Source organism: Polypterus senegalus, chromosome 18 (genome assembly GCF_016835505.1).
Source record: "Polypterus senegalus isolate Bchr_013 chromosome 18, ASM1683550v1, whole genome shotgun sequence".
Taxonomy (NCBI): domain Eukaryota; kingdom Metazoa; phylum Chordata; class Cladistia; order Polypteriformes; family Polypteridae; genus Polypterus; species Polypterus senegalus.
Window position 1 is genome coordinate 43,586,467 of NC_053171.1, and position 16,026 is coordinate 43,602,492.

The window sequence follows — 16,026 nt, forward strand, 5'->3', positions numbered from 1 at the left end:
CTAATGTAACTCTTTTGCAATATTCTTTTGTATAAGGCAAATTCCAGAACACATTGAAACAAAACACTTACATTTTTGTGCGTGAATCATCTTACAAAACAAGTTTATACTGCCATCTGGGCTTTGGTGATGTTTCACCATTTCATAACGAGAAGACTTTCAGCACATTAGCCCCCTCGTGCTAGCCTAAAAAGGCCTGCTGTAACCTGTGAAAATATGTAATTAATAGATTGTTTAGCTATTGTGGGTTTAAAACTGTAAAATACTTTTAAAAGAATATTACCCACATTGTGTGTTGTGTGTCCTTTGATGTTTGAAAATTCTGTAAAATCATTCTTAATCTGTTGTCACTCTACTGTGGAGGGCTAACAATAAATGAACATCTCCTCACAAGTATATAAACTGTAGTATATGAGCTGCAGTACTGAGATGAACTTTGTTGTCATCAAAATCGACACCCACGCTAGGGAAAACCTCTGAAGGACGAGTGATAGGAAATTTACATACTGAATTCAGGCCAGTTTTTTCTATGAATGCTCTGTGCATAACTCGAGTAATTAAACCTTACAAGGAATTAAGAGAAGTCCCTTAAGGAAAGAAAAAAAGTGAACTGAGACACTTTTATTAACCTAGTAACCTCTTTTTGAAAGCCAGTGGTGAAACATGATATTACTAATATAGCAGTATGGACAAACCAACTGTGAAGGGGAGCCTGGCATGAAATAGTTTGCGAAGTGTAAGGGCACCACTATGATGAAGCAAATGCTCACCACCTCACTAGGTAAAAGGGAATCAATACTTGTAAAGGCAGGCTCAAAGAGCATCAGTTAAGTTTGCTTTGTACCATTGTGTTCTCTTATGATTATTTTATTTACAATAAAAAGCACCATTTTTGGTTAATGTGGCCTTCGTGGAGGCATTCTAGGTAAGGAGGATTACTGCAAGAGTGCCCTCTTTGTTGCTCTGCCAATCAACAATTTGCTTAATTTCTATATGCCTTTAATGGTATTTTTGTGGACACCTTAGCAATTTTGGGCAATGTGATGGCTGGTAATGTACAAGTACCAGCTTTAAGAAGCTGGTGACTAGTAAGGCTGTCTTTCCTATTAACACCATTATGTACTGTACCCTTCATTTTCCTCTTAATATTAAACTACTAATGACAAATGTACCTAAAATATTATAGCCATTATTCCATGTGTGTGTGATAAGTTCTTAAAAAAGGAAGAATGCCAGTTTGTATCCACTCAGCCACATTTCTTCTTATCATTGTTATTTGTGCTGTTTCTATGAGTATTGTTGCCTTTGTCTTTTGTAGATTGCTGCAGGCTTACTTACAATAGTTCAACCTGATCTGGCCCCGGTCTTACAGCTTTAGTTCTTCCACTGAAATTCATGCCTAAAAATGGGTTTTCTGTTAACGGCTGACATATCTTATTTTAACTCTCTTGAACTCAGCCATTGCATTGTGGTTTCCTAGGCTACGACTTTGTTCCTGTGTTTGGGTTTCAGTACAGATCATCTCATTCCCAGTTAAAAATTTAGCTAATGAGAATCTTTGCAACTGTTTTTGTTCTGCTGCTTAGGATCTACCAAAACGAGGGTCTGTTTTCAGCACATGCTCATCATATCATTGCATGTGGCAATTAAAAAAAATATTTTAGAAGACAAAAGAATAATTTTTGAGCATATGTTTATTGTACTATTCTTTTGTTTTTTAATTAAATAACCTTTATCAAGTTACTTGAATGAGAGTTGTTCAACACATTCTTCTTTGTAAGAGCTAATTAGACCTAGCAAGATTGTATTCTTTATTCTAAATAATCAGTTAAATTTCAGTTTTTCCTTGTAGTAAGGCAGCCTTATGGTTGTCAGATTGATCCTTAAAAACAGCTCACTATGCTATATGACAATTTTAATTACATTTCTCAATTAGAAAGCAACTTGATTTCATTTCACATATGTCACTTAATTTTGGAGAAGCAGAGCTGCTATGTCAAAACCCTAATGATAATATGAAATTGCTGATTTCAGAACTTTCATGTCAGTTGTGTGATATGAGAACACTGTAAAAGTAAAAAAAATATTTCCTTGTTGTCAACATTTGTCTTAAACATTGCAAACCAGTTTTAGTTTCTGAGCCAGAGCCAAGTTAAAAAACCCATGCCAGACTGCAGTGTCTTGTGTCAATGAAGCCATCTGGCAACCCCACCAATCAAAGAAAAGCCAAAGTTGGCTGAATATAGTTGTTGTTGGCTGAACATAGGGGTTGTTGTAGTGTCTTGATGGGTAATAGAAATAATTGTTACGTTATTTCTTTCACCCTTTTTAATTTATTGTATATGTATGTACGTATGTATTTATGCATATGAATCGGTAGCCGTCTTTCCATTAGCAGAAATCCTCATCTCTCTGTGTATGTATTTTGTTTTCTGTTTGTCTTTCAAGTCTAGTCAAACATGGCACTTTGTCATAGTGCATAATATTTTGTATAAGAGGGGAGTCACTATACAATGAATATGCCGAGCATAAGCATTACTATTTCCTCACATCCTCAACAGCTTGGAGTTAAATCCTTGCCTTTTCTCTGTACGGAGTTGTCATAATTTCCCTCAATCTCAATGAGCTTTGCTCCAGGTACTCTGTTTTTCTCACCCATCCCAGAGACATATGTTTCAGGTTAATTAACTGGTGAGTCTAAACTGAGCCAGTGTAAGTGAATAGGTATACAGGCCCTTAATTGGGCAGGGATACTTTATGACCCTATGAATAAATTAGGTGATTTTTTTTTTTTTTAATTCTTGGCCAGCTTTTCTCTTTGTTGAGCTTACACCTTAACCCAACGACTATACTGGTTTTTCTCACATTTCCACAAAAATATTCAGGTGAAGATATTTAGGTATTCTAAATTCGCCTTAAGTGAATGTAGGTGTGTGCCATATGATGTGTTGGTGTTTTCTAAATTGCACATACTATTGCTTGGTCAAACTCTTTTCCCCATTATCCTTAATTGGTTTAAGCCAGCTTTAGAATATTATGTTGAGTATGTTAGATTATGCTTAAATATGGATATTCTTCTGAGTATTTTTTCCTATTCTTCAAACAGAGTGCACCATATAGTAGATGAGATACGCTTTATTTGAGGAAATGCTAGGTGTTAATGACACCAGTGGCGTAAAAAGCATCCCCATAGCATGATGCTTTGGACTTTAGAAATATATTATTCTGCCTGAGAGTTCACATTAAAAATATTAAATGGATAAGTATGTGTACAAATCTTTTGTCATAAAAATTATGATGGCTTTCAAGGGGATTGAATACTTCTTGCATGTCACTGTGCAATGTTAACATGATGTAAAACCTTTGGTAACTATTCGTTTGATTAAATCCAGAGTAATTGAGTCCATCTAACAGGAAGCATTTATAAAATGTATAAATACTGCAGACACCTACCTTAATGCAATATTAGAGATGACTGTGTGAGTTTTAACAGCAAAGACTTAAGTGTAAAGCAAACAGCTGTTACATAGGCTCTAATATTAACAGCTTCTTTGCAAAATGTGATCTCACAGACAGCTGTTTTTCCCTCTAGAGAGCAGGGATGTCCATGAGTAACGAAGCAACCATTTGTAAAGCATTATTAGAGTGATGATAAATACTTTCCTGGTAAATGAAACAGGGCTGCTTTAATGTTGTACTCTAAAGTACTTTAGTCTTAACTACTTCCAAGATGAAGCCATGAATGCTGCACTAAGTGCAAGCTGTTCTTATTCCTGAAGAAACCAATGTTTTCAGATGGACTAATGATTTTGTTCTCGATCATTTGAGCAGTTATGAAAAGCATCAACTTTGTCAAATCTTTGTACAAGAGTGCATCCCATATGGTACTGATGTAAAGTAAACCAGTTTTCAGTTATCTACCTTAACTACTGAAAGAATGATAAACATGAAGTCCTCAGCTATTATAGTTATATCTTTATTTTCACAAAAGTAAAATAAATCTGTCAAAAACATCATGTAAATTACTGTTCCAATTTTTGACAGTACAATGTCAGAATGCCATAATATTAATATATTGTGAAGACACATCATTAAACAAAATTGAATGTGAAGAGTCACTTATCCATTTGCTGATATTGTACTACTCATCACCAATAAAATATATTTTTACACAGGTAGATGCAGAGACCAGTTTTCCTGCAAATTAAACTTGGTTGTAAACTTTTTGTACCAAATTTGAGCCTTCCTTTTTCTTTAAGCATATCTATCAATAATTAACTAACAAATTGTTGGAGGTAACAGAAGATTCAACTCTTTTCTTACACAAATATAATTTATGAATTGATAGCTTACAAATGTTATCAAGTAAAACTTCTCAGATGTTGGCTGAAAGGTTGACAATGACACTATCCTTTAAAAATATGAAGCCTTAACCTCTTAACTTATTGATTGCCTGTGTTATTGTACAGGTATCACCTTAACTAAACAGACCATGCATTTGCTTTTCTGTAATTCCAGATCTGCTCTATTAGAAATTTGTTCTTCATGGAAATTGTATGTGTCAGCTTTTTAGAGCAGAAATTTGAAAGAAAATGAGAAAATGTTCCTTTGGGTCTTTGGGAGTATTTTGTCTCATAAAATATAGCAGATTATGTTACGTGTTAGTGTTACTATTCGGTAAACATACACTTGAGGTCACTGATTAAAAATAAAAGTTGTTTTTAGGAAAGAAACCCAGGACGCCTGTCTTTATACATGAGTAGTGGAAATTTGGAATGAGTCTTAGTAATCCAGGTACTGCATTGTTAAGAAGCAACAAATGGATGTCATATTAAGACTCTTTTCTGTTCTTATTTCTTTTTTTATAGAACGGAACCAAGAAATATTGGGATTTCATGAGAACACATGACAGGTAACTCAGACTCTTTCATACAGAACTATTCCTATTTATGTTACAAATATTATAGAATAAGAATACCAACTGTGACATCATGGATGCTGATGTACTTTTATTTTTTATTGGGGTGCATTGTACAAAAGTAATTTAAAAATGGAAATTGAAGAAACCATAATAGAGGTGAATGAAAATTTAATTACTGTTGAATTCCAGTAATTTGAAAGACTGTAAAGGTTATGATGGCAAAAGTCATTGTCTGCTATGGCCAGGGAGAAGAGGAAAACACAAGCTCCTGTTAACAAGGAAGCTGGATGAAAAGTATACCTCAAGGGTTTCTAATGACTGAGCATTGTAATGTGCTGAAATATTATAACACTATTATTTATGGACTACATATAATGAAATCTTTGCAAAGATCTGAAGCCGTGGGTATTATGATACCATCCTTAATCTATTCCAGCATCAAAGACAGAGTACTTTGACCAGATTACAGTGTTACAGAGCATCACCATAGCATACTAGGAAAAGATAACAGAGACGGAAGATATTAGTAGCTAATAAATAAAAAAACTAAATTACTTTTTTTTTTTTTTTTTTTTACACAATAGAAATACTATGAGTAAATGTGGTGTTTGTCAGTAGTTTAAAATGTTCAACAGTAGTAGCCTGACATATATCTTTCAGTAAAGGTTTTGTGGTGCATAAAAACAAATTGTCACGTCAATAGTTTTTACTGGTACTGCTCTACCAATATATAAAGTAGAAATATTTTTATACTAGCACTCTGATTTTTCATGTTGGGGTCAATTTAAACTCATCATTCAGAGTCAATATTTGTCAACCAGACCTGATGGTGTGAACTATACTATGAGTTTCTGCCAAGATCACATGACACATAGGGCCACCAGCACAGACATCCATATAACACTGAACTTTGGTTTGTACATTATTGAGCAGTTTCATTTCCATTTTATCCAACAACAAATTTGTTGTGGAAAAAACATTCTTCTATTTTCAAATAAATCATCCCCAGAGACAAGATAAAAATACAGAGTGAATCTTTATTGGCTCATAGATATGCGCAAATGCCTTAGTCCATCAAGTGAGCAATCAATAAAATAATTCATTCCCTTTTATACATTTCTATTACCATTACCTTATCTAATACAGCATGTCATCTGACTCTTAATATGCAGAATTCTATCATCCTAACCAATTGACTACAGCCGCCAGTAATTTTGTATGCATATCAATTCTACCATTATTCTAAACATTGTTTCATTAATAGGGGTGTCCAACAGGTTGTCCCATTGATCTTATCACCGCTTTATGCATAATAGGGGCGTTTGGGCTTTCTCGCTCATTTGTTCTCTTTTTAAGGGGTGTTTATTACTCATTTACTTCAGTTTAACCTTATTAATTACCTTGATGGCTCCTCTTAAGATGAGGCAACCCTCAGGTGCTCAAGCTTTAAGCCATGTTTAGTTAACCCTTTAGTTTCCTCCAGTCATTTTCTTTAAGCTTTTGATTATCCATTGATACAACTTCATTTAAGTATATATTTGTATTAAATTGTAAAAATTAATATGCATTGATTAAAATATTTGATTAAAATTCTATACTTTCTGATAGCATTCAGTGGAAAGACCTTTTGAGAGAAAAATAACAGAAATTTTATGTTTATTTAGTATCATGTATTCCTCTGTCTTGCATGTCTTTTAGAGACAGTGTTTTACAGTAGTTTCATGTTTTCTAATTAGATAGTGTCAATATGCTTTCATGAATGTGGCAGGATGCTAAACACCAGCATGAGGTCACCACAAAAAGGGCGAACTACCACCCAAATTAGGCATTATGAAAGAAGCTTTGGATAGTACACTCAAAATTATGCCAGCAGAACAATGAGTACATTAAAAAGTCTCATCTAGCTAGATAGTAGAAAAAATGTGTAAATCTTTTCTTTCTGAAATATAAAGTAGCTGTTGCATATTAGAGAGTGCATGAAAATGTTTTTATATTTGATTGTATTTTACATCAAAATACACATTAGGCAAAATTATGTAGTGAATACTACTAGGCAGTTTGTATCTATATGAAAGGCACTTGAAATTAAAAGACTGTAAAGGCAGAAGTGCATACTAGTTAGCAATATAGTTTGAAAGTCACAAAAACTGATCTCAAAGCACAATATAAATAGTCTGAAAGCACCAAAATATGAATTGAAGGTCTTGATGTAAAGAGAGGCCATTCAAAAAGGAAAAGAGACTAAGGGATGATTTTGCCTTAAGTGGCAAAAAAAAATAGGTGGAACGGTGGCACAGTGGGTAGTGCTGCTGCCTTGCAGTTAGGAGAGCTGGGTTCGCTTCCTGGTTCCTCCCTGCGTGGAGTTTGCATGAGTTTTCTCCCTGTGTCTGCGTGGGTTTCCTCCCACAGTCCAAAGACATGCAGGTTAGGTGCATTAGCGATTCCAAATTGTCCCTAGTGTGTGCTTGGTGTGTGTGTGTGTGTGTGTCCTGTGGTGGGCTGGCACCCTGCCCGGGATTTGTTTCCTGCCTGGCGCTCTGTGTTGGCTGGGATTGGCTCCAGCAGACCCTTGTGACCCTGTAGTTAGGATATAGCAGGTTGGATAATGGATGGCAAACAAATAAACATTAAATTTGAAGATACAAATAGTAGTAGGTCAAGTAGTAGACAAAAGTGGAACTGTGATTATGAAGAGCTGATGAGTAGCTCTTCGTAGTAAACAAGGAGGAGGAAGGTTGAGGAAATTTTCAGTAGAACTTCTAAAATTGATGATAATGATAACATTTCTTAGGCTGTAATCTTTTTTTCTTTTGATAACATTCATTACAGAGCAGTAAAGTGGTATAGCTGTAGTGTTGCCATCTCTCAGTGTTTGTGTTATTTGATTGCTGGTTGGTGTGCCATCTGGTGTTTTGTATATGTGTGTTTGCTGCATATAATGTTGTGATTGTATCTTGTATGGTGTATTGTGTTGTTCAATTCTATTAGCGTCCTTAATATGTGGATGTAACAGCAAGAGAAACTCCTAGTAATAATGTATCCTGGCAATAAAGATCAAGTTCAAGTTAAGTTTTTCACATAATTCACACAGATTTCCTCTAGGTACACTGCTTTCCTTCCACAATCCAAAGCCTAGGAATCAAGTTTAGTGCTGGCTCCACTTTACTCCATAGTGAGTACATGACCTTATTTTTATGCACTATGGATTACCATCCCAACCATTTGCATCCCTGCCTTGCACCCTTAGCAGCTAGGTTTGGCTCCAGTCCCTACAACTATGACCTGGACAGTTACATAAAAAATGGATAAATGGATAGAAAGATGTATGCTTTATATTTAGTAATCCAATTTATGGGACTTGTACATCTTTGTAGTAAATGTATTAAACTCTAACAAAAAATAATTAAGCTGTAACATTGTGTGTTCTGAAGTTACTGTAACATTTTAACAGAGTAACTTTGAAACAAGACATTGTGCTAGCATGTATTTAGTGCAGTGGGCAGGGTGATCATTTTGAGGTTTTCTGATTTTTATGTAAGAGCTGCTTCAGTGAAACAATGCAACAAGATGCTGGCATTTTCCTGTTCAGGGAGTACCCAGCACTTTTCTTTCAAGCAGTTATAAAGAACACTCGTTTACATTTCAGTACTATGCTTTGTTGGAATTGCTGTGTCCAACCCAGAACTAAGGAAGGGCTTTGCCTCAAAGTCTGGGCCACTTTAAACAAACCAGTGTTGTAAATGTAAAACTCATGAGCCTAAGCATGCTGGCAAATAATGGCATTTGTTTTTAAAATATTTCCCTCAGGTTTAGAGGCGTCAGTTTAACTGATTGCTGAATTATAACAGACATGCCATTTGGGTCAGAATCTAATGGAATGTTCAAGGGTAGAGTAGGCATTCATATTGAAGAAAGCTGGATAATCAGCTCAATCAATTTTTAGTTAATAATGTATATGTAATCCTCTTAATCAAATTAGTTTCTTAAGATGTTTCCATTCCCCAGGTATTGTAGCATTCTCAACTATATATGGTAAAAGATCTGGCTTAAGTTGTTCATAATTGACTACAAAATAAAAAGTACTTTTATGATAATTCATCACAACAAGCATATCCATATTTTATCCTGTAAACTAATGAAGGCTGCACTGTTTGAATGTAATTCTGTCTTTTCAGTTTAATACACTTTTAAGATCCATAGTTTATAAAGGGGACTTGCTGTTGATATCATGAATCTGAGAAACTGAGAAAACACACAGTTTCATAACTGAGTTATGACTTTGGGTATAGTTAAATAAGAACTGACAGTGTCATCTCCAGGTTGGAGGACTTAGTAACTGTAATGGGAGCTGCTTTATGCCAAGTAGGTAGACTTATTCACTGACCTTTGCCTATTAAATGGGTCCTGTTGGTCCAGTCAGATTGTGCTCTTAGACAATCTGTTGCCATGAGAATAATTGAGTTATATTTTTCAGTTCTTGCCCTTAAACCTGATAGATTTCATTTTATTGTAACTGAGCAAGATGTCAAGCAGCAAAGTATTGTTACTGCAGGCAAGTTAGGGTAACTTCTCATCTAATCCTGGGATATACATTTGTCTAGTCTAAGGGTGTACTCATACTAGGCATGTTTGTTCTATACCGTGCCAAAGCATGATTATCCCCCCTTCCCTACTCCCCCGCTGGCCTGCACTCACACTGTGCTTAATGGTCTAAACCCAGGCACGCTTTCATCATGACCATGTAACTTTGTGTAAAGCCAAAACAAGATCTGAACACAGAGTGACAGCATGCATGTCAAAATGATTTTACCTGTTTTGTGGTTGTTTTGGACTCATGTGGGTCAGGATAACACTATGCTCTCTTACAGATTTATTGAACATGCAGCACAGCGTTTTGCTGTTAATCGTTGTGCATGTATGACACAATTTTTACTGAGACAAATGATGTTAAGGGAGGAGTTTGCAGCTTTTCTTGCCAATTACAATTCACGTTTATGTGTACGGTGAGAATAAAAACCTGTTTTTAACTCTGGCTTATACATCATTGACGTCAGGTATGCTTTCCGTGTTCGGGCATGTTTAGCCATCACACTGTTCCTGAATGCTACTGAACCATGCTCGGGCCCACCTCATCCAAGTGGGCCAGGGCACAGTACAGTTGGCCCAGCACAGAGCGATGACACTAGTCAAATGAACTAGACTTTGTAGGGTTACATGTGAACAAACGTGCTCAAGCAAGGAACCAGTTGCCAGTGTGAGTACCCCACCCCCAAGTCAGGTAACTTTTGGTTTGGTTGAAAAAGAGGAAAAGGTCAACTTTCATGAAAAGAATTATGGCAGAAAGTGGTTTTCAAAGGCTATAAATCTTAGATTAATCACCCATGAATTGTCTGATGCCTTGCTTTATTCTGTGCATTTGTTTTTACCAAGAATTTACGAGGGTACGTGCTTTATGAACAGTGCCCATAAAAAAATATTTACCCCGTTGTAAATGTTCACATTTTATTATTATACAACATTGAATCAATGGATTTAATTTAAGCTTTTTTGACACTGATCAAAAGAAAGACTCTATAATGTCAAAGTGAACACAGGTCTCTGCAAAGTGGTCTAAATTAATTACAAATGCAAAACACAAAATAATTGATTGCATTAGTATTTACATCCTTCAAGTTAGTATATATTAGATGCACTGTTGGCAGTTATCATGTGTATTTTTTTTTAACCAGTGGTTTTCTCTTTGCCACTGGCTAATTAACTATTGGGGACCTGGGCCATGGTTGTCTGTACAATCTCTGTTGTGGCAACTTGTAACTCGTTTAGACTTACAGGTTTCTTGATGACCTCCCTCACTAGTCCTCTTCTACTTGCTCAGTTACTCAGTTTTTGTGGATGGCCTGCTGTAGGCAGATATGCAGCTATGCTGTAGTCGTGTCATTTCATATTTTTAGTGGTTGATGCAACTGGACTCCTAGGGATATTCAGTGACTTGGATATGTTCTTGTATCCATCCCATCACTTCTGCTTTTTAATCAGAGTTACTTGGAGTTTTCTTTTGTCTTTATTGTGTAGGATAGGCTGCTGAATTACCACAAGTTGGACCTTCCAGATAAGGTCAATTTTTATACCTCAACAGTTGAGACCCCTTGGCTACAAACAGTAAATCTCCATTTAACTAATCATGGGCCTGTAAAATCAATTTCCTGCACCAATGATGATTTAGGTGTGTCATATTAAAATTTACAATTATTTCTAATCATTTATTTTGTGTTTTGTATTTGTAACTAATTTAGACCACTTGCAGAGATCTGTTTCCACTTTGACATTAAAAAATATTCTGAATATTGTTTGGTTGACCAGTGTTAGAAAAGCCAAATTAAATCCACTGTGATTCACTGTGATATACCAACAGAATATGAAAACTGCGAAGGGGATAAATACTTTTTATAGGTAGTGCACAAAAGTGTATAAAACAAAGGTGTGCATATAAAAAAAAGTCATTCAGAGCACTGGCTATTGTAAACTGAGATTTTCACTCAGTTAACTTTTACTAAAGTGGTGGCAGTAGCAATTTAATAGGGATGTACAAGATTTCTGTATGTGACCATCCATTAAACTCTACAGAATTTCTGTACAGTGAATGTTAGAGTAGCTTCAATTTTGTAGCACTGTTTTCTAAATAGTAAAGAATCATATTCCTTTGTTTTCATCTCATTTCCAATCCACTTTTTTGGAAAGAGTCATAATGGCAACACACCAAAGTTTTCAGACAAAACTTCAACAATCCCGGCATCAGGTCACCTAGGGATATTGCAGAAGCCCCCAGGCTAGATAAAAAATAGTGTCTTCAGGATGTCTTAGGTCTGCCTCTGGATCTTCTGCCACAGGTTGCAGATTGGTAGGTTACAGGGGCTAATAAACCAGGAGATTAAACATATTCAAAAGACTAGTGTCTAAAACAGAAATACTGATTGACCACGTGGCAAAGTCAAAATGAGACCAAAATTCAGAATCTCAGTAAAAAAAGGCTTTTAGCCAGCAGGAGCTCTAAAGAGAGAGGACACATTTTAAATGACTGCTAATGCCTAGCAATCACATTCTTTTATTAGCATTCTAAGCTTTGATTGTAGATGAGGTTATGTTTGCTTGATACATTGAAAGTTTGTCAAAATACACCATTGAATGCCTGTTGAACTGCTGCCATTGGAGTGATCCTTTGTAGATCACTCAGACTGACAGAATGAAACAACTTGAAAGTTGTGAGTTTCATGCCCTTTGAAAGAAAGGCATCTTTATTAAGTATTGAGCTGGTTTAAAGAACCCTTGCGCTGGTAATGTCTCTGTATACTTGTAATTTTTTTTTTTTTTTTACAGAACAAGAACCTTTCAAAGGAAGTCTCTTGTTTTTCAATCTACATTTTGCAGAACTTTTTTTTTTTTTTAAGTTAAAAACAGTTACAAGGCTTTCCTCGTATAATCAAAATGTGATATTCTCAGTAAATATAAGAAAGACTTCTTCCTTGAAAATCTCTAAAAGGGCCCACCATCTTTATGTTATGAATGTGTCCATAATGGTGTAAAGGTTATGAACCACAGTTAAAGCCACATAAATCATATACTTTCTTCTTGTTTACCTATTTAGTTTTAAGTGCTTGTTTTATAAAGAAAGAACATTTTGGAATAAACTCGATTATTACCTGTAGATGAAATGTTCTTTTGCTTTCATTGAGGAAATCTTACATACTTTAACAAGAATGTTGGCACCTGCAGTACAGAAATAAAATTTAAATTAATGCAGACAACAGTGAGACTTCAAGTTCTTACAGTGTGTAAAGGCTCTGACAACTAGGTCACTGGAAAAGTAGAACTCCTGCTGTTCAGCAGTTCATTTTGTCACTGAGAATGTAATAATAACATATTAGACAATTTACATGTGCCATTATATTCAGGTGTGTTTGCTGACTAAGTTATCTAATATGAAGGTTGGAGCATTTCAAATTTTTGTTAATAAATAGGTTTGTAACAATAAATCATATTTAAATGTAATAGCTATAATATAATGCAATTAAATGTGCTTTTTTAAAGCACTTTATAATGGAGTTAAAAATGGAGCAAAGATAGTCTCATGGTGGTTCAATAGCTTTCATACACAACAGATTGCTGATGTTGTGATGTGCAAATGGCATCAATTGACGTGTTTTAGTGGCAGAGGTTCTTTTCAATGGGACATTTAGAAATTTTAAAAGTTTGTACAGTGTAACCTGTTCAAAGTATCTGAATGAAAATTGAATTGTCTTGACAAATTCCTTTGATGTCCCACAACACAAACAAAAATTAGTCTGGGGGTGTTGAGTTTTTTCATACAGACAGAAAGACATGGACTTTTGCAATTGATGCTTTGCACATGATATGCAAATGCACCTAAAAAACTGATTAAATCAGAATGGTCTTATACATGCAGATTTGTAACTCAGCAGCACAGTAGCAATCAAAAAACAGTATAAAGCCATAACAAGAATGATAATATTTTCTTCAAACAATAGCCACCCTGCACCTTATTTGCAGTACATAATCAGAATAGTTTAAAATAGTAAACCATTTTAATAACTTCTGCTATTGTCTTTAAAAGGGCTTTGGGGGTTTATGAATCAGACTTAACTGTGATATGTGCATTGACCTGAAGTAGTCTCAAAAAGACTTTTGCAGCATGTCACGAACAATTGGTATTGATGTCAATGGAAAGTAAAGATTTCTATTGACATAAAGTATTTTTTTCCTCACTGTATCTGTCAAAAAGAGTGCTAAACTGATGAGTTAAAATCAGTTCAGAAACTGCCTGTGTGGAGTTTGCACCTTCTCCCCTTACTTGTAAAGCCTTTTGCTCCAGGTATTTGAATTTCCTGTCATTTTGCAAGTGAATGTGTTGAGTTGATTGTTGTATCTAAAGTGACTTGATATCAAAGAGCCCCAATAGTTGATGCTTGAATTTCATCTTCATGGGTCAAAAAAAGCAAAATTTAGTATCACTGGGAGAACAGCCTCAATAATGATGACAACTGCTAAATATGGATCTATTGTATTGACAAAAAATAACAGTAGTCACAAATTAAAGTTCACTGACATTAATAGAGAGACTCTTTCCAGGATAATTTTAAATACAAAAATGTACACCCTCAACAAATCCCACAGAACTGTAGCACCTTTATCACACTCTCAAAAAAGCTGGAATTTATGGCATGGTTGATATTTGGAAAACTTTTGTTTCCAGGGAGAGAACATAAATGCAAAAAACTGGTGTAAGGTGAACAAAATCTGGATCTCTGAGCAATGTGAAGAAGAAATATGATCTTCTTCTTTCACCCTGTCACCCTGCCTTGCAGTAAGGAGATCATGGGTTCACGTCCCTGATCCTCCCTGCTTGGAGAATGCTTTGAGTAGCGGGAAGAGTGCTATATTAATGTAAATAGTTATTATTATTATTATTTATTATGTCAAATGAGGAACATGAGGCTATTTTACAGGACTAGAGGCGCTATATGGTGCAAACAAATTAAAGAATGGTTTAATGAATACTACAATGAAATGAAATTAAACACCTTTCATGGCCTTGTCCACCATCAGATCTTAACATCATTGAACTTTTTGGAAACTGTTAAACACAGAATATAAAGTAGACTTCCACCTTTACCATCTCTCAAATACCTGGAGACTGTTTATCTTGATGAGTAGTGTAATATGCCACTACATAGAGTTCAGGACTTACGGCGGCTTCAATAATGTCTGGGACAAAGACACATTTTTCCTTGATTTTCCCATCTGCTCCACAGTTTAAAATTGCAAATAAAACAATTCAGACATGAATAAAGTGCACATTGCAGACTTTAATTTAGGGGTACATTTGCATACATTTTGGACATGCCATGTAGAAATGACAACACTTTTTATGCATGGTCCCCCCATTTCAGGACACCATAATGTTTGGAACAGTTGGCATCACATTTGTTTCTGATTACTAAGGTGTGCTTCATTGCCTTATTAGTGCAGGTATAAGATATTTAGGCTTGCTTCTACTTACAGTCTTCCCTTGGAGTCTGTAGTTGCAATTGTTAAACGTGAGGACAAGAGCTGTGTCAATGAAGTTTAAAAAAGCCATTATGAGGCTGAAAAACAAGATTAAAACCATCAGAGACATCAGTAAAATCTTAGGATTAGCTTAATCAACTATCTGTAATATCACTAGGAAGAAATAACTCACTGGTGAGCTCAGTAATCACAATGGGTCTGGTAGGCCAAAGAAGACCCCCACTTTTAATGACAGAAGAGTCCTCACTATAAAAAACAAATATGTGTTTATGTGTCAGAAACTCCTATCCACAGAAGACTTTATGAACAGAAAAACAGAAGCCATACTAAATGATGCAGACCACTAGTTAGCCTCAAAAACAGAATGACCAGATTACAGTTTGCAAAAAAGCACTTAAAAGAGCCTGCAGAAATCTGGATAAAGATCTTGTGGACAGATGAGTCAGGTGGCATGGTTAAACATGACTTGTCATGTATGGCTGCCACAGGTACTGACACAGTCCTCTTCATTGATAATGTAACTGCTGATGGCAATGAATGAATGAGGTGTATAGAAACATCTTTTCTGCTCAAGTTTCATTAAATGCTCCAAACGCATTGGATGCCACTTCATCCTACAAGAAATTAATGATCCCAAACAGCTAAGGCAGCACAGGAGTTTTTCAAAGCTAAAAAATGGAAAATTCCTGAATAGCCAAGCCAGACACCTGATTGAAATCCAATTGAGCATGATCTTAATATGCTGAAGAGAAAATTCAAGAGAATCATCCCCTAAAACAAGCTGGAGTTGAATATGGCTTCATTAGAGGCTTCACGGAAATTCATCGAGGTACTGAAAAGTCAGTAAGTAATTTAAAACCTCTAAATGACTAGTTGTAGTTTTCTTCTTAAACTGTAGTAAATAACTACGAAAATAAATTCATTTTAGTGCAGCTGGTGAGAGGAGGCATATGTAAATGACAGGCTGAGTTAGAACTGAGAGTCCTTCAAGGTAGCTGCATAGGAACAAAGGTTTCAAATTA

At 35.4% G+C, this 16,026-nt stretch overlaps 1 protein-coding gene across 2 annotated transcripts in view; it reads left to right on the forward strand.

Annotated features, from left to right (window-relative positions):
* nudt14 (nudix (nucleoside diphosphate linked moiety X)-type motif 14) overlaps nt 1-16,026 on the forward strand; it is a 131,519-nt gene that overhangs the window by 62,465 nt on the left and 53,028 nt on the right. For both annotated transcript variants that reach the window (XR_005631242.1, XM_039741284.1), the window contains exon 2: nt 4,869-4,912. Coding sequence is in view for 1 of the 2 variants with exons in the window: in XM_039741284.1 (XP_039597218.1) it covers nt 4,869-4,912 (44 nt within the window). In the remaining variant the exon portion in view is untranslated. The remainder of the gene's footprint in view (nt 1-4,868; nt 4,913-16,026) is intronic.